General features: G+C 40.5%; 1 protein-coding gene across 1 annotated transcript; it reads right to left on the bottom strand.

The window, feature by feature from the left end:
- Positions 1–1,063: 1,063 nt before the first annotated feature.
- On the bottom strand, positions 1,064–19,330 carry TMEM50A (transmembrane protein 50A). The gene is made up of 7 exons (XM_021683562.1): positions 19,165–19,330; positions 17,461–17,567; positions 14,742–14,854; positions 12,260–12,327; positions 10,143–10,235; positions 6,791–6,851; positions 1,064–1,534 (listed from the first exon to the last, which is right to left on the bottom strand). The coding sequence occupies exons 2-7, from the start codon at positions 17,551–17,553 to the stop codon at positions 1,489–1,491; spliced, it is 474 nt and encodes a 157-aa protein (XP_021539237.1). The 5' UTR covers positions 17,554–17,567; positions 19,165–19,330; the 3' UTR covers positions 1,064–1,488.
- Positions 19,331–24,816: the final 5,486 nt, after the last annotated feature.

The raw sequence follows: 24,816 nt of genomic DNA, 5'->3' as shown, positions 1-24,816 counted from the left end.
ATGCTTAACAAAGTGTGCTATGCTACCCAGTGAACTCTTGTCTACATCAGCAGAGCAGAGAATAAAATAGGGAAAAATTAAGAATTCACTTATATTTAGTCCTATAATGTGGACATTGTGTTTCTACTCAAGCAGTTTCACAAAGTAGTTCTTACAACCGGTGCACATTCTGGATTTAACTATAGGGAAAGACATGGTCAATTGTGGAGATAACAGTGTCTCAAGATTAAAAAACTGGTTCTGTGACCTTGAGAAAATCAATGTTTCCACGGTCTGGGTTCCCTCATCTGGTAAAAAGAGAAGGTGGACCTTCAACCTCTCAGATGCCCTCGAATTCTCTGAAAACCCACCGTGAGTGATTGGCTGTGGGATGGCAGCAACATGGCCATTTTTTTGAGTGTGTCTGGATGCCCAGGAGATATTCCATATGTACACAGTGAAAGACCACATGGCTGGTGTGGACAAGAGCACCACAAATTTAAATCATCTGGGAGATATTCTGTGTTTCAGGAAGGGCTAACTGTAGCAAATTTTATGAAAGAAAACATTTCAAGCTGTATTTCTAAAGAACAGGTACCCCATAGTTAGCTAGTTCATTTAAAAAAAGATTCCCATTTTGCCAAGGTGGGGGGAAGGGGAGAGCCTGACAAAAGGAACAGACCATGAGAATTCTCAGTAGTTAACGTTTGTAATTTTAATTGACCTTGCTGGTCTATTTTGAGGTTAGCGGTTCAGTACAGAGATAAGATGAAACTTGGAATCCAATTTACTGTCAAACCAACAACAAAAAATTTGTCACCTGAATAAAGCCTAGTGTCAAGCCTCTATCCTTTTCCTCTTTCTTTCAATGGTGGATGTGGAGTGACTGTCAGCATCCCACCAGGACCATGTGTCATGGCTGAGTGATTGCGACTCCCCACCCCCGCCATTAGGGGCACCAACACGGTCACCCACCCCTTGGGAGACCCTCAATGGCTACTTACACTGAAATGTTTCCAGAATTTTTGGCAAAACTGTATAAACCAAACACAAAGTATAGTGAGAAAGAATTCTGACCACTGCATAGTTTTAAAAACAAGAAATGTTTATATTTCATTTAACATTCGACACAGAATAGGCCACATTTAAACAGACACAATAGATCTTCAGAGCACTTTAATCTGTAGTTTTAGACCTTGGATATGACAAATGCTCATATAAGATGTATCCATAATTCCTTTTGTAATTTATTTTTACAAATTACACCATGATAAAACTTAATAAAAATTACTCGTGGCATATTTTCAACATTTTATAAGTTAATCCAATGCACACCACAATAGATTTTTGTTGCTGTTTACATAGGAAGTTCTCATGATTTTAGTATTACACAAATTGAAGCTGAGACTACACTCGAAAATGAGTTTAGAAAATGGCATTACAAAAAACTGGGGTGTGAGTAGTAAAAAACCCATGCAGGACTGCTGTGCGGAAGCAAACCGGATGTTTTCACTGCCATAAGTCTTCAGTGCGGCCAAACTTAAAAACCAGTCCTCTGCAAATAAAATAAGAAACATCACATCTAGTTGAGTTTGGGGGAAAAAAAAAAAAGAGTATGTGAGACTGGGAGAATGGTGGGAAACTAGCAACAAAGGATTGATGAATTGTATGAAAAAAACCTTGGAATGTATCAGAACAAAAACTGATCATATGCTTCCCACGTCCTTGACTTCTGGGTAGGTACTGGAGACCTATATGCTACTCTTAAAAAGTTAACCGATGTTAAAAAAAAAAAAAAAAAGTTAACCGATGTTTAGTATGTAACCATTATATGTCTAATTTTATCATATTCATTCAACAAACCTTTTTTGAATATAATGTGCTAGGTGCTCAGGCTATAAAAATACAAAAGATATGGTGTCCGTGCCCTCAAGCTGCTCACATTTCACATTCTTGGTGACACAATGTGGTAATGGCAGAGGGAGCGTGGGGGGGGGCGGGGCGGGGAAGAGGTGTATTTATCAAATGTTGAGAGAACACGGAAACATATAGAATTTATTCTGCCTGAATGTGTTAGGAAAGAAGTTACAGAAGTGGTAATATTTGGAATGGGCTTTGAAGGATAAGCAGCAGTTTCAATGGGAGACTGGTAGGAACAGGAGCTAGTGTGACGAAGGAAGATGTTTCAAGGAGAGGAAACAACATATCAAAAGGCAAAGAGGAAAATAAGACCACAGGGCCTCAGGAGAAGCCCGAAAGACTGTTGTGTCAGGAATATACCCACACAGAACTTACCATCCAGGGTTTAGGTGGGCAACTGTCTACAGCTGTCCTCAAGGTTTCAACTTAAAGAGGGGCAAGACGGCAATTATATGCATAAGGAGATCCGGGTCTACGTCGAGATCTAGATCTCTGGATAGACGTAAAGATACCTGAAGTGTAGTAGAGAAGGGAGGAGTGTAATATGGCTGGATTATAGCTTAAGAGATAAGAAAGATAGGGAATGGAGGTGGCCAGGATTTGGTAAACCAACTGACTGACCGTGGTGGCTAATTGCCCACAGGGGCCGCACATGCCTCAAATGAGTCAAGAGGGCAGGTGCCAGCCTGTATGTTCTACTATAGAGGGCAACTGATACTCACTCCCAGGCAATTTATGAAATGGGGTTTTGCAGAGATGCACCCTCTATTTAAAAGGAACAACTATCCACCTCCACCTGATTGTTGCTGTGCAAGGCTCAGGATTGTCAGATCTTCCAGTTTTTGAGAAAAAGCCAAAAATTCGGATTTTAACGTAAAAGTCTCTTGAGTTTTAAATGTTGGCTCAATAAAACAGAAAATACTATATAGGATAAATGAAACAGAACTATGGACAGAATTTGGCTGGATGGCCACTAGTGTTGAGTTCCTCTGTAGACAGCTCCAAGTTTTTAAAAAATTTTAAGATGAGAAATGACAGGATTAGAGGCATGTTTTAGAAGAAAAAGTGACACAGGAAAACTGGATCCAAGGGAGGAACCATCAGGGATGTGAAGTGCTCAGGAAGGGATGATGGTGACCCAACAACAGGAATGGACAGAAAGAGAACAAGTCTGAGACCCTTCAGAGGCCGTTCAAGAGGCCTTGGATGCGGGGGGGCAAGTGGGAGGAAGAAACTGAAGATGGTGATAGACAGTAGCACGAGCTGGTTTGCATTTGTTTTCTCATGTCTTCCAGGCCCCAGTGTCTACTCAAGGTTAAGCGTGCAGTCGTAATGATCAATTTAAAAAGGCTTTCATAAGCCTTTCTAGAGGTAAACACTTGAGTGTTTTTTGAGGAAAATAAAAATGCAACCAGGAAACTGTCTGTATCCTCTCTTGCAAGTATGTTAATTTCTCTTTATAAAGGATTTCATAAAGCTCCAAAAGGGGATTTGATCTCTGATCTTCTGGTTAATAGCAGGCCTCTACCCTCCAGATAGCTTGGATGAGACATACTTCAGAATACTAGTCAACAGATGTAAACTGTAGTCTGAAGAGTTTCTTGGGCAAAACCCAGTACCGCCTACACTGTCAGATGGTCACCTTTGGTACTGACATCTGTGTCTGATTTCTGAAACAGTAATTTCTCAGCTGCTGCTGAGTATTATTGTTGTTACAAATCAGAATGGTAGGCAATCTGCTACAACTATTCTAGTAACAGTGTTTATTAGTTGAATTTAATTTCAATTTGCTTATTTTCAAAAAACACGGTTTTTAGTCTTTATAATAGGGACAATAGTACCAAATAAGAAACTAACCAAACTTGTTTCATATAAAAGGAATTTATCATAACTAATTTGAGACAAGTCAATGATCGGTTTCCAGGGTTTTGTGACATGAAAACTGCTTCGTGAACTCATGTGTTTCTTCCCTCACTGGAAGAGACAACACATTTCCCACAAATCTTCCCCCTCAATCCGCTGTCCCTCCCTCCTGTGACAGTGACTTCTCTGCTACGGCAGCATCTCAAGATGGACCTTGCTTTACCCCTTCTCTCTGCCACAGTAAAGAATGATAAAGAAGGCTGCTGTTTGCCCCTCCCTGGCTGGTTCTCAGTAAATACCCTCCCCCCAACTCCATCCTGAAGCTTTTCCTCCACACCCTCACACTACCTCCCCTGGCTGAAGTTGTGGGGCCCTGAGTTCCCAAGGGCCTCCCACCCTGTGGAGACATTGGGGTAGTGAGCTCAGGATGCTTGGGGTCCCTCTATACAGATGCCCAAGCCTCAGCACTGCAGCTTGAAAGGAAAAGAAATCCTACCTACCCACACCGTCCTGCTCATAAACATGCTACACTATCCTACAAAATAACAAACGTACCCAAATTTTATTTCATAAAGCTGAGGAATGAGGTTTACTCGTGCTATATTTTTGAAGTACAGTGTTATACTCCCAAAAAAGGAGGGGAGAGGAGGGAAAGAGAACTCATACTAAACAACTGGCTGAGGACAGCAAAAAGAGAAAACATCAACTGAATTCACCCCCAAATCTGGAACGTCATCCTCCTAGTAGCTAGAGCCTGAACTCTGGAGTCAGACAGGCTCAGTTTTAGCCACAGGATCTCAAACAAGGAGCCTATTTTTTCTGTGCTTCCTTTCTCACATATAATATGGGGATAATAATGGGGCCACCTTCAGAGTTGTTACAGGAATTAACTGAGAGCATACAGGTAAAATACTAAGAATGGTGCCTCGCACATAGTAATTGCTCAATAAACTGGTCATTATTATGTTCTGCATAAAATCACTGGCTTAACTTTTTGTTGTTGTTGTTTAAACCCTTTGGGTTTTCTCCACTAGTTTGAGGACCCAAGGAAAGAGCCAAAGACGTTGTGCATCTTGCCTATCTAAGTTCATATCTGCATATCTAAGTTCACTTTTTTCTTATTTCCAAACTGATATTATAAAACTGCATGAATTCCTGGTGGAGGAAAAGTTTGGATACCACTGCTGAACGTTACTGAAGGGCAACTATCAGCATTTCATGAGTGGCTGAAGTAGATATGGGGCTTCGATTTCGTTTTGGGGGGGGTCAGTAGGAAGGGATAGAAAAGAAGTCCTACAATAGACTGTCCTAGAATACAGATCAGTTCCTTAACCTTTTTTTAGATTAGGGACTTCTTTGAAAATCATGAAAGCCACAGACTCTCTTCCTAGAAACACCAGTGTCTTGCATACAGAAATGTCTGGTGCTTCCCCCTCTTCAGAACCCTACCCACAGGATGATGGTTAAGAACCCCTGATGCAGGGGTGCCTGGGTGACGCAGTCGGTTAAGAGTCCGACTCTTTTTTTTTTTTAAAGATTTTATTTATTTATTTGAGACAGAGAGAATGAGAGACAGAGAGCATGAGAGGGAGGAGGGTCAGAGGGAGAAGCAGACTCCCTGCCAAGCAGGGAGCCCGATGCGGGACTCGATCCCGGGACTCCAGGATCATGACCTGAGCCGAAGGCAGTCGCTTAACCAACTGAGCCACCCAGGCGCCCAAGAGTCCGACTCTTGGTTTCAGCTCAGGTCATGATCTCAGGATCCTGGGCTTGAGCTCCAGGCTCAGGGTGGAGTCTGCTTGAGATTCTCTCTCCCTCTGCCCACCACCCCCCCCCTTCTTTCTTTAAATAAATAAATAAATAAAATCTTAAAAAAAAAAAAAAGAATCCCTGATGCAGAGGATAAAGAGAAGATTTTGGGTGTGGGGTTGGTGGGGGTGGTGGTGGCAAGGGTGGAAGGCTAAAGGTAGGGAAAAGGGCAGGCCCTTAGTATCCAGGAAAGAACGAACATTAGAGAAGATTATTGATAAAAGTACTAAGGTTTTTAGGGGTTTTAGTAATCTTTTAATTTGTCATTGCATCAGAAGGATAAAAAATGTTAAGGCTTCTCCTCCACACCTCAATTCTCATGCATAAGTTCTAATAACACCAAGGATAGAACGAACTATAAAATGCATTCAGAAACAAAATTTTTTTTTTAAAGATTTTATTTATTTATTTGAGAGAGAGAATGAGAGAGAGAGAGAGCATGAGAGGGGGGAGGGTCAGAGGGAGAAGCAGACTCCCCGCCGAGCAGGGAGCCCGATGCGGGACTCGATCCAGGGACTCCAGGATCATGACCTGAGCCGAAGGCAGTTGCTTAACCAACTGAGCCACCCAGGCGCCCCAGAAACAAAATTTTAAGGAGAAAAGGTTTTAAGCAGGCTTTCACTGAAAGCAACTGTTAGAAATACAGATTTAAAATAAACACGGTTACTCTCTCAAATAAATAGAATCTTTAAAAAAAAAATAAAATAAAAATAATATAAACACGGTTAGTATTTTGTAACGAAATCTATATGAATCACAGTTCTTCGTTAAAGGGGAGGTGGTGACACTTTAATAAAGTCAGTGTGTGTTCCTAAGGTTGGTAACAACCAGCCCCTATATTAAAGTATCTTTCTCAGTCTCATACTTCATACTTTGTGACATAACATGGGGGAGGGACACTGGCCAGGGTAAATTAATCAGCTAAATATAGTAACATAAAATAAACAATTATAAAAAAAGAATTCAGGGGTGCCTGGGTGGCTCAGTCGGTTAAGCATCTGCCTTCAGCTCAGGTCATGATCCCAGGGTCCTGGAATCGAGCCCCACACTGGGTTCCCTGCTCAATGGGGAGCCTGCTTTTCCCTCTCCATCTGCCCCTCCCCTTATCTGCCCCTCCCCTCCACTCATGTTCTCTCTCTCACTCTCTAATAAATAAAATCTTAAAAAAAAAAAAAAAAAGAATTACAAAAATAGGATAAAGAATGCAAAAGAAACTTACCCAAAAAAGATGAAGGCATTTTGGAAAAATACAGCAATTCCAGGGTATACGATGGCTTTTTCTGTAAAAATAGTTGTAATATTTAAAGGTTTATGGTCTCAGAACATTTAGTTTCTGATATACTGGTGATTAGCAGGTTTCCTGCCTTACATAATTGAATTTTCTGGTAACCATGGTTGGTTTGAGTATTAAATGACATAATACATGGGACAGAGTCTAGCACTGGTTTAGTAAGTGATAGCTCCCTTCCTTCATTTAACATATATTTAGCGAGTGCATACCATGATCAGCATTGTAATGTGGAAAGTAAATAAAACAGGCAAAATTTTTTTCATCTTCATGAAGCTAAACAATGTAGAGAATAAGTAAATGAGGAGAAAAAATAAAGTGAGAAAAGGTAAGGGAAGTGCAGTGAACGATGACATTTTATCCAAGTGGCCAGGAAGACCTCATGAGAAGGTGACAGTAGCAAAAGGACAGGAAGTACATGAGGGCAGGACCATGCAGAAGCAGCAGAACAGCAAGCACAGTAAGCCTGGAGGTGGGGGCGGGCTGGCACATGAGAGGAATGGCCGTGTGGGCAAAAGAGAGAAAAGCAGGACACAGATCAGAGAAGAATGGGGGGGGGGGGGGGGGGTGGTGAAGATCATATGGAGCCTTGCAGTCACAGTGAGGGCTTTGATTTTCACTCTGAGGAAGATGAGAAGCCACTGGAGGGTTCTGAGCAGAAAAGTAATGACATATTTTAATAGGATTCCCGTGGCTGCCGAGCTGAGTAGACAAAAGGGGGTAAGAGGAGAAACAGAAACCAGTGAGGAAGCGGTTTCAGGAAATCAGACAGGAGACTAACAGACTGAACCAGGGTGGTAGCAACGGAGATGGTAAAAAGTGGTGGGACTCAGGGGGTGCCTGGCTGGCTCAGTTGGTAGAGCATGTGACCCTTGATCTAGGGGTTTTAAGTTCGAGCCCCACACTGGGTGTAGAGATTACTTAAAAAAAAAAAATCTATATTAAAAAAAAATGGTGGAGGGGCACCTGGGTGGCTCAGTCGGTTAAGCGTCCAACTCTTGATTTCTGCTCAGGTCATGACCTCAGGGTAGTGAGCCAGAACCCCACACTGGAATCTGCACTGAGTGTAGAGCCTGCTTAAGATTCTCTCTGTCCCTCTGCTCCTCCTCCCTGCCCCCTCCCCCGCTCACGCATGCTTGTGCACTCTCTCTCTCTAAAAGAAAAAAGTGGTAGGATTCAGGATATATTTTAGCAGCAGAATCAGCAGGATCTGCTGATAGACTGGGGTATGAGAGAAAGAGAAGTATCATCTTTGACAGGCCTTCACCACCCAGTTTTTACCTGAACATTTGGAGGGACAGAGAAGCCATTAGCTAGGATAGGCAAGACTACCAGAGGAACATTTTATTCCAATTTATCCCAGATTGAAGTTGAAATCCTCATAAATTTCTACTATTGGAGCTGTCAAGATTACTCATTAATTGACAAACCAAGCATGGTAAGTAGATGAATTATCAACTTTTTCTCATAAGAGTTTTAAATTAATCTGATTACCGTGACAACTGGTTTGCATAGGCTTCACTACTGTAAGGCCAGATCAAATATTCCACATTAGTTGGAACTACTACCACTAGAATGGCTCCTAAGGATCCTACAGAAAGGCAACTTATAAAATTACAGATCTCCTGCTAATAATTCTCAAAGCATAACCTGGCTCCAGAAGTCTTTAGGAAAATGACTAAAAATCCTGTGAGATTGGGGCGCCTGGGTGGCTCAGTCAGTTAAGTGTCTGCCTTCAGCTCAGGTCATGATCCCAGGGTCCTGGGATCGAGCCCCACGTCGGGCTCTCTGCTCAGAAGGGAGTCTGCTTCTCCCTCTGCCCCTCACCCAACTTGTGCTCTCTCTCACTTTATCTCTCAAATAAGTAAGTAAAATGTTTAAAAAAAAATTCTGTGAGATAAACACATTTCTACAAAAAGGGGCTCTGTATTAATAGTTGCATCCGGGAGAGGAAAATTATCAATAATTTTATTTTCTTCTTTGAGCTCTTTTATATTATCAGTATTTTTTTTTTTAAGATTTTATTTATTTATTTGACAGAGAGAGACACAGCAAGAGAGGGAACACAAGCAGGGGAACTGGGAGAGGGAGAAGCAGGCTTTCTGCAGAGCAGGGAGCCCGATGCGGGACTCGATCCCGGGACTCCAGGATCATGACCTGAGCCGAAGGCAGACGCTTAACAATTGAGCCACCCAGGCGCCCCTCTTATCAGTATTCTATAATGAACGAGTACTGTGGAATTCACTATGGATGAAAAAGTAACATTTTTGTTTTTAAAATATGATGGTGATAAAGATTTTGTAGCAGCAAGAGAACTACTGAGGATATCATGTAAAATGCAAAAACCTAGGTTCAAAATTATATTTACACTATGATTATAACTACACAAAAACATAAAAGAAGAGACCAGAGGAAATATACCAAAACATTTAAAAACAGTACATTATTATAGTTTCGTTCTTCTCTACATTTTTGGGAATATGGCTTTAGTAGTAAGTTATATAAACAACAACAAATATACATATTTAAAATGCCTATTATTCCTGTCTATAAGACTTAAATGATCTTAATAAAAAAGTCAGGAAACCCATGGTTTTAATCCAAGAATTACATTTTGTTTAAAGAAATAAAGGGTTAAAATATGGGCTAGATTAGATCTCTGCTGGTCCAGTGTTTGCAAATCATTAATACCATATTTTTACTGTGAGAAGCATAGTCAATTTTACCTGGAACAATAAGGGGTTTTCATATTTTTCTGAGGTCCCTCAAGGTAAAATTTCACACAGGGATCTAAGAGCAGGCCTTGTCCTGAAGGCCTTGCTTTCCACTGGCTTTATACAGCAGATGCCCGTGAAGTGTTAATTTACTTTCTGTCTAAAAGGAGATGATGTCATAGTACCAGGGAGGCTTAGCTCAATAAATTTTAATTCTAGGATGTTAGAGCTTTGCATGGATATCATTCACCAAGACAAAACTTGCCAAATAGCTACAGAACATATGTATCCTGGTTTTGAGGTTTTTGGAAGCCAAAGAGAAGCAAGGTTTGGAGCTGTGTACCGTTACTTCCAGACACTAGATTAGAAGAAAAAATACAGAAGAAGGGAATAGTAAAAACATACCAAATAAACCAAATGCGGATAGGGTGAAGGGAGGTCCCAGGCATAAATGCTAGTAGCTAGGAGCTGAGCCACCTGTATGAAAAATACCTTTACTCTAAAATAACCAGCTCTAATGCACAACTTCAGTATTCCATTGAAGAAAAACGTGAACTGTTTTCTCTTACCTTTAGCAACATAACCTCCAAAGAGAATCCACATAGATGCAATCAGAGATCCAAAGGCCAGCATGAAACCAACGAACAGCCAAATGCGAGCACCTTAAAAGAAATAACATTTTACCAGAATTGCTTCTCATATGGCAGCAGTCAGTTCAATTAACTTCTCAAAAGGAAAGCAAAAACCAGAACAGAAAAAATGTGTAGTTGCCATTTAAAGTCTAAAATAAGAATGGAAGATGTGTTGAGTATCTTTCATCAGTGCAGACGTTGGCCTTTTTCTTGTTGGCTGGTCTGTATAGTCTAAGTGCCTATAATTAATCTCCTTAAATATGTATACTGAGAAAAATTCCTCAACCATCTTATAAAAATCTCACAAAATATGTTTCAACATATTTACAGGCTCATTCTCCATATATTTTTAGAAACTGTATTCCAAAACTTAAACTCCTCCAAGAGAACTTCCAAGCAATAACATAGGTATGCTTAACAAAAAAATCATATTCAGTGATATGTCAATCTAAACACACTACCATACTTCACTTTCAGGTAAGTCAGGCAGCGAAATAAATTCAAACTTATTGTGACTGGCACTTAGGAAAGCTACATTAAAATTATGTTAACAGAGGAGGACAAATTTTAAATCCCATTTATAAAATATTTATGAAGATTTGCTATAAAATACAATCCTTAGACTGTCTAAAATGAATTGAGATGAGTTTCTTTAATTAGCACAAATACATTTTAATAAAAACACTGCCTTGTTCAATAAAGCAAAGCAAATAGAAGGCTACATTTAATTTCTGATTTCATTTCCAAAACATAAAACCAAATAATAGTTTTGAAATAATAAGCTGACATTCATAGATGTGGTATTAAATACAACTGGCTCTGGATCCCCAAAGCTGTACTAGCTAACAAATTTTAGAGATGTGATGGCCATATTCTAGTCCTAGCCCTCACTATTACTGGCTTATCATTATCAACACCAACTGCTAACATTCATATATTTGTTTATAGTTTATGATTATGGCAGATCAGTGTTTCTGTATCTCTTCTACTTCAGTTCATCTATAAAGAGAGTGAACCCAAGAGTCTGTAAGTGTAGATCAGGGCTGACTCCTGTTTCATTAAAAAAAAAAAAGAAAAAGGAAAAAAAGTCACTTGAATTCTGCCTATTTATTTTTTTATGGATGTAACGTAAGTTTACCATTTAGATTGTTTAATCAGTGTCCCCTCAAGTCTTTGTGTAAGCTGGACTCTCGAGGAAGCTGTGCCACACGCATCCTGTGCTCAGCCTGTCTCACTCAAGTGCATGGCAATGGAGGCCAGGGGACGGGAGTTGCTCAGTTGAGGAGGAAGGGACTTGGTGAACCTAAGCACCAAAATTCTATTAATTCTATTCAACTTTGCAAGATGAAAAGAATTCTGGAGGTTGGTCACACAGTAATGTGAATGTATTTAACACTACTGAACTGTACACTTAAAAATGGTTAAGATGGTAAATTTTATGTTGTATATTTCAAAACACACCCAAATCACTACGATTCTATTTCAAAATGCCAATCCAATCAAATAAAGTCGGCAAAAAAGAGAAGAAAATAATTTATATGGTAAAGCTTAAAGTGCTATAAAGTCTATTTTGCACATGGATTCTTTATTACATACTGTCCTTTATACTGTATACACTTGTATCTACGTATTACTGCACGGGGCTAGAAATTCAAGACTGCGTACTTGGGCTCTACAGCCAGGCTAGACTAAATGTGACTTGTACCTTATGCTTTTTTTTTTTTTTTAAAGATTTTATTTATTTGCGAGAGAGAGAATGAGAGACAGAGAGCATGAGAGGGAGGAGGGTCAGAGGGAGAAGCAGACTCCCTGCTGAGCAGGGAGCCCGATGCGGGACTCGATCCCGGGACTCCAGGATCACGACCTGAGCCGAAGGCAGTCGCCCAACCAACTGAGCCACCCAGGCGCCCCACCTTATGCTTTGAAACCTATAACCTCTGCTCTAGATATACTTCCATCCTATCTCTGATCTGAAGGGCTTAGACACGTGGCCCTTCCATGTATAATTCTCACTTTTAAGGATGTATAGTAAGATGTTGTTTACACCTGTTTACCTGTTTGACCCAGGCAACCTTCACTGTAACTATCACCTCGGACTTGTCCATTTGATACTGCATTAATCCTGTATGAATAAAATAAAGCCAAGTTATCACGGTCTTTGACTCCAAGAGAAAATACCCATGACATCAAATTACCAGATACAATAAACTAGAATGCCTCAAATTTAAGATTAGGCCTCCTGAGTCTTGAGTAATGGGTTCATGTAAACTTAAGCAAGTCCCTTCAACCAGATACCCTCTAAGCAGTGGTGACAGTCCCCAGACCAGCAGAATCATCACCTGGGAACTGATTAGAAAGAAAATTCCCCGGCCCCACCCTAGACTTACTAAGGCAGAAACTCTGGGTATGGGGTCCAGCAATTTGACTTTTAACAAGTCCGTGAGGTGATTCTGATGCTTGGTAACATCTGAGAGGTAATTTTTCAAAATGATGTCTCACTTGTTAAAATTTGAGAGTGAAATTCTCAAAATTACATCTTGCTGAGATGGAACAATCTTTAGCTTGGTGCTACCTAGCTCTCCATTTGTACACATGGGACATACTCAACATGTAATATGCATGCATGACAAAACACAGAGAGAAAAAGGTCCCTAGAATATCCAAAAACTACTTAAAATTGGCTTAGGAATGAATTTTTTGTGATAATTCTGTACTAATGTCCAATATTTGGAGAAATGATTATATATTAAGCAAAACAATAACTTTTTGCTCTGAAGACATTATCAAAGTGATTCAAGTGGTAAAGTCTTGTTTTTCAATCCCCGATACAGGTTCCAAACATAGCAAGTCTTTTGCTGACTCTCACAGAGTACCATTCTAAATTGAGATAGCCTTGCTTTCTTTAGAAGTATCCTTTCAAAAATTTAAATATCATGGGAAAATGTTCACAATATATTAAGTTAAAAAGTTATAGAACTTTACACATACTATGTACATATATATACACATACATATATGTATATAGTATATATATATATTGTGTATGTATGTGTGTGTGTCTACCACTACAATGGAAGCTTCATGAGGGCAAGGGTTGTGTCTATCTTGTTTCCCATTTTTATTTTCAGCGCCTAGCACATAGTAGGTACCCAATAAACATGTTGACTATATGCACCCTGACTTTTTAAATAATAATATGAAGTCTTAATTTATTCATTCAAATCTAAGTTTTAGAACGATCAAAATACTCTTAATTATGTTCAGTGATCTCTGTATCAACCACATTATTTGGTACACAAAATAAATACATTTTAAAACAAGCTTTGTATTTAAAAAAAAAAATGCAGATGTTCTTAGGTTAGTGATTCTTTGCTCCTATTTTTTCCTTGCTGAGCCATCTGAATAGACTTTTTAGCCCTCTGTCAAACAGCCATGATCTGCCCTGTCAGTCTCCACTACCAGGCACATTCTAAAATGAACAATCTCTATTTGTTCTCTGGCATTACTAGTTTCATATATAATCTCAAACTTACAGAAAAGTTATCTAGTTCAAATAATTTTTTTTTCTGAAACATTTGAAAGTTGCCAAACTGATGCCCTGTAACCCTAGAAATGTGTATGTATTTCCTACAAACAAGACAGTTCCACAGAACTCCAATACAACCATTAAAATTGGGAAGTTAACAATGATCCATTACCACCGTCTACTCTTCAGACCTCATTCAAGTTCCTCAGTTGGCCCAATAATGCTCTTAACAAAAGCATCTGCTCATGCAAAAAAGCAGAATCATGAGGTACATTTTGTTCTCATGTCTCTTTAGTCTCAGTCTTCTCTGGCTTTTATGACCTTAACCCTTTACTCCAGCCATCCTGGTCTCCTTGTCATGGAGCCTCTGTCCTTGCTGTTCCATAGGTCTGGAATGATCCTCTCTTATATATGCCCATGGTCAGCTCCTTCATTTCTCCAAGTCTTCACTACAACAGCGCCTTCTTCATGAGGCCTTCCTTGACTCTATTTAAAATTTCTGTACCTCCTCCTGACATCAACTTTCTCCCTTCTCTGTAATGCTAGCATGCTATATACATAATTTATTTCTCCTTGCTTACTATCTGTCTCACTCATTTAAGTATAAATTCTGTAAGTGCATGGATGTTTCTGTTTTATATACTACTATATTTCCTATACCTAGAGCAGAGCCTGAGAAAAGTGTAATGAATATTTGTTGGATAAATGAATAAACAAACACTTAGACAAAGTATATGGTTTCTGACCTAAAAGTAAAGTTGCAACATGAGCAGTGTAGCAACCAAAGGAGAGCTGAGAGGAGCTGGGGGATGGAAGTGGGAGAGGAGAGCTGGAAGGGAGACTAGAAAAGAGAACTGTTGCTTTTCTTTATAAGTCCTCTGCAAGCTGACTTTTAAACCATTCCAGTACATTGATGACATTGAAAAATATGAACTCTACTAAACTATATGGAAGACATTTTTATTTTGTGATAATCTATGTTAAGTAGTGTCATGAACAATGATGCTTACATCAGGAAGGCTATGGTTGCTATAACACCACAGGCATGGTATGAGTGGTTGAAGTCTTCCATAGTGGGATAAATGACAGCTGCATCTATGATAATCCACCAGCCTGTAAAAAACTAAAACAGACATTAAAAAGTGATGCTAATGAGAAATTACCGTAATTTCATATCTTACTAGCTAAAAAGAAAGCAACGTTTCTAAATGAAGATATCCCTTCTAATGAATTTCAAAAATTTTTAAACGTTCTAGCAGTTTCTTATATATAATTTGAACATGGCTTAATATGTGAATAAATATTAGATACCCTTAAGTCTGCCAGTAATCACTATGTAATACGAATTTCTTTTCTAAGCCTACTTCAATCATTATTTTATATTGCTGTAATAAAGTCTGTCAACTTATTTTGTGAACTAGAAATAAGTTCTATTTTCCCATGGCAGGAGAAAGGAAAAAAGCGATTCAGATTCTGACTGACAGGAGTGGCTTGTTGCTGACATAACCTCCAGAAAGAGGTTATCATTGAAAATGAAAAAAAAAAAAAAGTATTCAAAATAATAGTGGGAATAGTTATTGTTGACAGAATTTTAGCTATTCTCTTGGTGTTGTGAAATAAGTAATGGTTCTGCAGTTCTGCTTTTCCTTTTGATGTATACAGTGCAGTCTACAGATGGTTTTAGGTGTGATGCTAAATTCAATTTAAACACCAAATATAATTTATCTTAATTGAGTTTGGTTTTGGATGTTATCAAGGGTAAATACATAATGAAAAAACATTAAAACTGCACAAATATCAGCTGACCACAAGCTTAGAGTAAGATATTAGCCAAATTCTGGTAAGTAGCTTAGAAAGTTTTAAAAAGTAACCCCCTGAGGATGCCTGTGTGGCTTTTTGGGTTAAGAGTCTGCCTTCGGCTCAGGTCATGATCCCAGGGTCCTGGGATTGAGTTGCTCATCAGGCTCCCTGCTCAGGGGGGGGAGAGTCTGCTTCTCCTTCTGCCTGCCACTCCCCCTGCTTGTGCGCGTGCGCGTGCTCTCTCTCTGACAAATAAATAAAATAAAACCTTTAAAAATAAATAAAAGTAACCTCCCGCCCTACCCCCACTCCCAACCATGACCCAGTTAGCTCTGGGAACTGCCATCTTCTGGCAATTCTTTTTTTTTTTTTTTTTTTAAGATTTTTATTTATTTATTTGAGAGAGAATGAGAGAGAGAACACGAGAGGGGGGAGGGTCAGAGGGAGAAGGAGACTCCCCGCTGAGCAGGGAGCCCTATGAGACTCGATCCCAGGACTCCAGGATCATGACCAGAGCCGATGGCAGTCGCTTAACCAACTGAGCCACCCAGGCATCCCCTGGCAATTCTTTAAAAATAACTACTGGGGCACCTGGGTGGCTCAGTCCTTAGGCGTCTGCCTTCAGCTCAGGTCATGACCTCAGGGTCCTGGGATTGAGCCCCAGTCGGGCTTCTGGCTCGGCGGGGAGCCTGATTCTCCCTCTGCCTCTCCCCCTGCCTCTCCCCCTGCTCATGCACTCTCTCTCTATCTCTGTGTCTCAAATGAATAAAAAAATCTTAAAAAAAAAAAATAACTACTTTAGGCTAATCAAATTACTTTTATCAGGTTATAGACAGTTCCATACTCTATTAATGACATTTTTTCTGGCTAGCACAAGTACTCTTCCTTTTCTTTTTTTTTTTAAAACTCTCACCTCAGTGTATTCAAGATATTTTCTTCATAGACTAAAATTTAAAGCTTTTTTTTTGGGGGGGGGATGTTTGTAAGAGCGGAATTTCTATAGTAGTTTTGTTTTTTATTTTTAAGATTTTATTTTTAAGTAATCTCTTTGCCCAATGTGGGGCTTGAACTCACAATGCCAAGATCAAGAGTCCCATGCTCTACAGGCAGCCAGCCAAACGCCCCTCTATGGTAGTTTTATATTTTGCCATTACTTTAGGATAATTATTTTTCATAGATTATAAATGTCAGAGACTAAGCAAAGAGGAGATATTTAAACTTAGATTTTTTTTTTAAGATTTTATTTTTAAGTAACCTCTACACCCATCATGGGGCTTGAACTGACAACGCAGAGATCAAGAGTCACATGGTCCACTGACTGAGCCAGCTAGGCGCCCCTAAACTTAGATTTTTGTTTATTTAAAATCCACTATTTAGAGCATATGACAACATAAGAGCATAAAACACAAGTATCAGATGCCTCGAGGGATTTGCAATGTAAATAAAAATTTTATACTATAAATTACTTCTAGGCAATATGCTTTAATGAGCTTCCTGTGTGATTTTTTCTTTTGTTTTGCTTTTTAATGAGATTGAGAAGAAAGCTAACTCTGGTTATGAAAAAATACAATCATATCTCTCCACTGGTTTTGACCTGTTTCTTAAACACTTCCTGGTATCTCAATGTACTCACAAAAAGGAGGCACTATCCATATAATGAATAAATATACAAAGCATACTATCTTATATATCATTTTTAACATGCATTTAAAGAAAACCAATCACTCTACTAATCATTTTTCAAACCATAATGTCAACTCTTAAAATGGAGTAACTCAACTCCCTCGTAAACAAAACATCAATGTTTATTAAAATAAATTCAGTGGTCAAAAATAAATAGTACATATTTAAAAACATCATACAGAATTCAAAACACATAAAAACAAACACAACAAAATAATGAAGGCCCAAATTATCAATGACACTTACTAGAACACCAGCAGCAATGGAAGCAATAGTATTGCGCTTTTCCCCCCAGTCAATGCATTCTGAGCATCTCAAGCCTTCTAGAAATCCAGACATTTTTTTTCCAGTCACTTAAAAAACAAAAAACAAAAAAATCAAATCCATTAAAGTACTCCTATTTACTTGCTTCAAACATGAGTTATGTTCCTAGAAAATAATTAACAGTTCAGGAATAATTTAATAAAAGTGAAATACTTTATCTTGGCTACATATACTTTTTCAGAATATTTAATTTTTGATCAATCTCCACATTAAAACCTTGGTAAACAAAATTTGGATTCATTTAGTTTTTTTTTTTAATTTAAAAGATAGTTTTGGTATATTTAAGAAGTATGAACAAAGGTGGGTATCCAAATATGGAAAAATTTCATAATGGTTATTAATTTTAATTCCAAACCAAATTATTATGTGATTTTAACATTTACAATCCAGGAGCACTAACATGAAGGAGAGAAAAAAGATAAACTTTGGCTCTCAGTTAAAGCATGCACTCAAATGAAAAAATATTTGTCTTGGGAATTTACACATTTTATCATAGAACATGTGTTTCTTCACACTCAGATTAAGAAATTAAACAATGCACTGCAGGTCTTCTACTCACATCACTTTCTTTCATTTCATTATTTTTTCCAGAACCAATCCTGATTTTTGGTGTTATTTCTATGTAAAGAACACCCATTTCATTTTAATATCTGTCTCTGATTCTAAGAGATGCCTTTCCAAAAGAAAGCATAAAATTGAAGCTAATATTAATTCAGACCCCCCCCCCAAAAATGCACTGCTGAATTACTATAGATGAATTACCACAGCCGACCTAACAAATTACATAAAACACCCCTCGGAGCCCAGCCATGCAGACCTGGCCTAAGACACATCCGGACTACCGCTATTTCAGAGTACTGAAAAAGCCTGAATTGGGTATAACTTGCTAATTACCAAGACACACCCAAACTCCTACAGAGACTCTGAATCCGTCTGTTAAGCTACTCCTCTGTACACAGCAATTCTGATTGCCCAAAACCATGATATTCTAAAGAAGAGCAAGGAGTCCAAGCGTAACATCCCTTTTAAGCATTAAATATTAACACCTGTGATTATAACCAGTGCTAATATGCTTTGGAGACAAGCCCAGTTTTGAAAATTCACCTTTCATTTTCCCTGGAAGGAAGTGCAATCCAGGGTGTGTTACTTTCGGTTCATCTCTATGCCCCCGCCCCAACCCATCCGAGCCCATTCTTCTTGGGTTTATTACCCGCACCCTGCTGCACATAGCCCGCCCCCAGACCCGGGATTCCAGGTCTGGAGTGGACGCGAGCTGAGAGGATGTGGCAACTCGTTCTAGCTCGGCCACCCCACCCCCACCCCCCCACCCCCCGCCGCGTGAACCCGCGGGTGACACTCGCTCTCGGAGGCTGTTTCTCCAACCCTCAAGGAGGAGACCACGATGATTTCCACGGATCCCGGGACGTCCCGGGGAGGGGCGCTGTCCGGCAGTCCGGCGCGGTCCGCACGCGGCCGTCCGGGAGGAAGCGGACACAGCCCGAGCCTGCAGCCTCCCAGAAGGTGGAGATAACGACCCCGTCAGCCCCGGCCCGGCAGACAGCCCCGGGCCCGAGTCCTCTCGGCCTGTGGCGGCGACCCCCTCTCCCACTCCTGCCTGGCACTTACGTCCAGCCCCGCCCGTGCAGTCGGTCCCGAGCCCGGTGTCGCGCAGCGCGGGGCCGCCTCACTTTCTCCTAGTTTTCAGCCAAGAAAACAAACCAGCCACCGGCCACCGGGTACCCGGATGAAACAGCACCGCCCCCGGAGCTCGGTCGCGCATGCGGGGAGCGGGGCTGAGGGAGCAGCACGAAGTGGGAGGAGGCGGGAGGAGAAGAGCGGAGGGAGGGCCAGAGGGAGCCACGCCCACCGCGCCAAAGTCTGCGGGTGCTCCTGGTGCCGGGGGCTGGGGATTTCCACGGCGCTCAGTTCGCGGCTGCACCTCAGGAGTGGTAGTCTGAGTGCACCTTCCAAAGGAAGGCGTCTGTTGGGCCTTTGTATTCGTCCAGTGTGAGGTGGTAAGTTTTCTAGTGCTGCGGTCGGCTCCTCAGTTATCTCAGGGTGACAGGAAAAGTGTCGGGTCCCGCGTGGTGCAAAAAGAGGTTCTGGGGAGACGCCTGGGTGGCTCAGTCGTTAAGCGTTTGCCTTCGGCTCAGGTCATGATCCCAGGGTCCTGGGATCGAGTCCCATATCGGGCTCCTTGCTCAGTGAGGAGCCTGCTTCTCCCTCTCCCTCTGCTGCTCCCCCTGCTTGTGCTCTCTCTCTCTCTCTGACAAATAAATAAATAAAAATCTTAAAAAAAAAAAAATCGGTTCTGGGTTCGCGGCCCCCCGCTCTAAGTTTTTAAGTCTTGTTTATTTTCTCAGCGCCTGGCCCCGCCCTCACCGTAGCTCCGCCTCCATAAGGGGTGGAGTCACTCCCAGGAGGCGGGGAGCTCCCGGGTGAGCGACCGGGTTTTGTGCCCTGCTAGTCCCCGGCGGGCTGACCCTCTTCTGGGACTTGACGTTTTATTCCCGTTGGGGAAAAAGGCACTGCTGACATTTGGGGCCAGATAATTCTGTTTATGAAGGCTTGTCCTGTTGTGCACTGTAGGGTGTTTATCTGCATCCCCAGCCTCTGCCCCCTGGATGCCAGGGTCATTCTGGCTGTTGTGACAGCCACATATGTCTCAAGAGGCTAAATATCCCGTTCGCGGGAAAGTCATCCAGGTTGGAGCCGCTGTTAAGGAGACAATGTGGGTTTTGGGGAGGTGACCCTTTTCAAAAGCCAGAAGCAGTGAAGTCTTGCCTACATGAACGACTTGTGGCGGCCGTTCAGAAGCTCTCGGTCCCGCTCCAGCGGCTCGAGTCGGGCGTCGTCCCGGAGTCGGAGCCGGCCCCGGAACCCGAAAGAAAGCAGCGGTTCGAGGAAGAGATCCGGGAAGAGGTCGCAGAGCAGAACCCGTTTTGCTCAAAGGGTTTTGCTGAAGTTGCATGGGTCATTTGTAGTGAAGAGGGACGCAAGGTTCACCTCTTTTACATGTTGAGGCTACAGTATATGAGTAAGCTAGGAACCAAGGTTATGTCGTTTAATTTCTTTGATTTCCTTTGATGCATAACATCTGTAGCTTTGTGATTGGGGGGGCATTAGCTGATTAGTAGGCAAAACTGGACAATACAACCCATTTAGCCTATTTTTAAATGGACATCGTTCTTACCCCTCAGGATTAAAGATTAATTATGACTCTTAAATGGCTGGGGGTGGGTAATATACTGCAGGCAGTTCTTCGTAGAACCTTTTTAATGGTTATTAACGACTTAAGGTTAGTTTTGCAGCTCTGAGCAGCCTATAACAAATCTTGCCTTAAGCTTTTTTTTTTTTTTTTAAGGATTTTATTTATTTATTTGACAGAGAGAGAGAGAGGGAACACAAGCAGGGGGAGCTGGAGAGGGAGAATCAGGACCCTGGGAACATGACCTGAGCCAGAGGCAGGAGCTTAAGGACTGAGCCACCCAGGCGCCCCTGGACTTCAGCTTTTAGTAAGTTAACTAATAACTGGGGGGAGCGGTATTAACTTTTCCTTTTTCTTTTCTTTTTTTTTTCTGTCTCCGCCCTTTTTTTACCTTTACTGGAGTTAATAATTGTCAGGTATTTTATAAACATAAGTAAGCACCTTTATGTTGCTTTTATAATAAAGTACATGCTTAATTTGTCATTCTTAGCCTTTTTGGAATACGTTGTAGAATTAATGAGTGCTTGTTTTTGTCTCTTCTGCATACAGTGGAGCTATTAGAAATAGCAAAAGCCAGCCCCACTGTCTCTTTGGGAATAGCCAACCTTGACTTGACACCCGGTCTCAATATTGTTCTTGCAGCTAAAGAATGGAATTTTGGAACAGCTATACCAAATAATGCAAAGTTCTAGATAAGCCAGATTTATCCAAACAGAACCTTCCAAAAAACAAAAAAAAAAACTGTTGCCAGAAAGATCTGGTTAACTGTTTTTATTTGGTTTACCTTAGAATACACTTCTCAGAAAGTCTAGCTAAATATAATTTGTTAATGTCAAAATAGCAGATCTGAAAATACTAGACAAGCTCTCACTCATGGAAATGGGAGAGTAATCAACTCTATTTTTGGTGACCAACCACACCAGATTGGGACTAGCCCTGAAAGTCCTATGTTCCAAGAAACCCTTCCTGGATGTAAAAAGTCCTGGTTTTAACAATGAGTGCCATAGGGTGCCTGGGTGGCTCAGTTGGTTAAGCGACTGCCTTCGGCTCAGGTCATGATTCTGGAGTCCCGGGATCGAGTCCCACATCAGGCTCCCTGCTCGGCAGCGAGTCTGCTTCTCCCTCTGACCCTCCTCCCTCTCATGCTCTCTATCTCATTCTCTCTCTCAAATAAATAAATAAAATCTTTAAAAAAAAAAAAAAAAAAAAACAATGAGTGCCATAGATTGGAAGAGGGGAGGAGATACAAAACCCATATTATGCCCCCCCCCACCACAAAAGGAAGACAACACCGTTCTTAGTGACACATGAATCGGGTGATTATCTGCCTTCTGTTGACCACTGACACTGGCAGCCATGATTTGTGGTTCACAATAATGTATCTATTGTAGCATTCTCTCAGAGCAACTTAAATTCTAATCATGAGTGTTAACCCTTGTGCTTTGGAGGGAGATAGCGCTAGTTTGATTTTTAATTTTGTGCATATTGTGACTGTGCTTTCTAAGAATTGAGATAATGAAAATGAGAGTGAGTACAATGTCAACGCCAGCATGACCCAGACAATACCAAAAAAAGAAGACTAAATGGCTGTGTTATTTTAATGACAGTTGGAAGGACACATACAACTGGATTAGGGAGGCAAATGATCCAAAGAGAGCATACTGCACAATTTGCAGAAAAGAATTTGGGGTTGGGCATGGCAGAGAAGGGGATATGAAAACATGAAGAGACTGAGTACCACAAGTCTGGAATGAGACAAGCAAGTACTTTTGAATCAATGAAAAGTGTCTTCATCTCCCAAAAGGACACCAGTGTTCAATCAAAAAATAGCAGCCTCAGGGCACCTGGGTGGCTCAGTCGGTTAAGCACCTGACTCTTGATTTTGGCTCAGGTCATGATCTCAGGACCAAGTCACGAGTTGGGTTCTGCACTGGATGTGGAGCCTGCTTAAGATGATCTCTTTGCCCATCACGCCCCCCCACAGGCGCGAGCGCTCTCTCTTAAAAAAAAAAAAAAAAAGAACAGCTGCTGAATTAGTGTGGGCATACCACACGATTGAACCTACGTTATCTTTTCGCTCCCTTGATTGCTCTTTGAAACTGGGTAAAGGTACATTTCCTGATTCAGAGGTTGCAACTAAAATGTCCTATGGGCGAACAAAAGGGGAAATTTTGATCACAGTTGTATTGGCCTCTTACAGTGTAGAGCTGATTCTGTCAGATCTTACCAATAATCATGCCTTCTGCAGTATATCAAGTGATGTGTTGTATTACGGCAATCAAAAATGTTCGCCCTAGCTCTTAAGTACTTTGATCTGAAAAATGAAGTTTCAAATCGTCTTCTTGATGGCTATGAAGATTTTAATGAAACCTTAGAACACATTAAACAAGAGATCAAGCAAACGATACAATAGCAATACAAACTAGATCTGGCTCACCTATCTGTATATTCGGTGGGTAGTACAGATGTAAATTTCAGCAAATTCCATTCAGTCTATTAACTTCTTACCAAAGAAAATGAGAGCTGCTAAATGTCCGGCACACCATGCACACCACAGACTGCTAAAAAGGGATGTGATTTGCTTTCTTGGACATTGAGGCTTTCATAATGAAAGTTTTGGTGACTTCAGTTTCCTCAAAACACACAGAAACACTTAATGAGACTTTTGACTTTTAGAAATGGAAGGAGATAGACACCTCAGACATATGCCTACAAGATGGTTGTCACTTGCCAGCCATAAAAAAGATGTTAAAATGTTGGCCAACCATAAAATCCTATTTTCAAAGTGTGGGAAAAGACGAATGTCCTTCTCTAATTTGGAAATACATTGAAGATGAGAATGAAGAAAAGGATTAGACTACAACAGAAATTTATCTGCTGTTTCTCCAGACCTGCTTGCTGATCTTTGAAGAAACTCTCAGGAGCCTAGAAAAAGATAAACTGCCCGCACCTGGGTTATTTGATGTTATGTATAAGTTGCAACAAAAACTCATACAGTGAAGAAATGACTCTTTTGGAAAGAAGACTGCTTCAGAACTGAATAAAATGTCACCAGAAAAGGGCAACCAAATTAAATTAAACAAGACTTTCTCCATTTCTTTCCTAGAATGATAACTTACTTGGAATCCAGTTTCAATTTCACAATCAAATTATGTCTGTGTTTGAAAACCATTTTCCCTGAGAAAGAGAGGTTTAACTTACAGTGACATCCAGTGTGCTTCAGAATGTTTAAAAATGATGGACATTTGAGACACAGACAACCTCTCCAATGAATTTATAGATGCAAAGGACCTGATTGACAAACAGCTGGTCTACCAAAAAAAGCCTATAGATAAAGAATGGATGGGCATTTTTGGACAGCTGGAAACAAATTCCTACAACTCTAAAAACCTGTTGTTGCTCCTAAGTAAAATCCAAAGTATTCCATGCTCAAATGTTTGTGTTGAGAGGCTGTTTCAGTTGATGTTATTGCATCGGACTGACACCAGCAATCGATGTAATGTGGGCTTGGTAAGAGCACAGTCGCAAGTCAAAGAGAAATTTATATTTGACTATATTCAGTTTTACTGCTACATAAAAGAAAAGAAGGATGTCCTAAAGGCTGCAGGCAGTTCACAGAAGTATTATTGGAAAAGGAAACAGAAAGAGTAAAAATATCCTGTATTATGAGACAGAAAGAAACATGCCATTGTCATTTTTAATAAATATAGCAACATCTGTTTAGTTCATCTTATTGTATTTATGTTCTTTTAAAAAGTCACATATTTTGTGGGTACCTGGGTGACTCAGTTGGTTAACTGTCCAACTATTGGTTTCGGCTCTAGTCATGATCTCATGGGTTTTGGGATCAAGTCCAGAGTCGGGCTCCATGCTCAGTGCAGAGTCTGCTTGGGCTTCCCTTTCTCTCTCTTCTCCCTCTACCCGTTCCCCCACTCATACTCTCTCTCTTTCTCTCTAGGATAAATAAATAAATCTTTTTTGAAAGAAAAAAGTCACGTATTTTACATCTTAAGACTAAAGATTAATATAGCCTTTAAAATTTAAATAATTGTTTTAAAAAAAGTTAATTA

Source organism: Neomonachus schauinslandi, chromosome 4 (assembly GCF_002201575.2).
Source record: "Neomonachus schauinslandi chromosome 4, ASM220157v2, whole genome shotgun sequence".
NCBI classification, from domain to species: domain Eukaryota; kingdom Metazoa; phylum Chordata; class Mammalia; order Carnivora; family Phocidae; genus Neomonachus; species Neomonachus schauinslandi.
Note: the sequence above shows the minus strand (reverse complement) of the source record. Positions and strands in the feature narration are given on the sequence as shown.

What these genes read in the sequence shown, in the direction of transcription:
- TMEM50A (XM_021683562.1), bottom strand. Translation starts at nt 17,553, where the DNA reads ATGTCTGGATTTCTAGAAGGCTTGAGATGCTCAGAATGCATTGACTGG. An exon ending in CCATTGCTGCTGGTGTTCTA is followed by an intron (nt 14,855 to 17,460) that starts GTAAGTGTCATT and finishes TGTCTGTTTTAG; the next exon opens with TTTTTTACAGGCTGGTGGAT. An exon ending in GCAACCATAGCCTTCCTGAT is followed by an intron (nt 12,328 to 14,741) that starts GTAAGCATCATT and finishes TTATTCATACAG; the next exon opens with GATTAATGCAGTATCAAATG.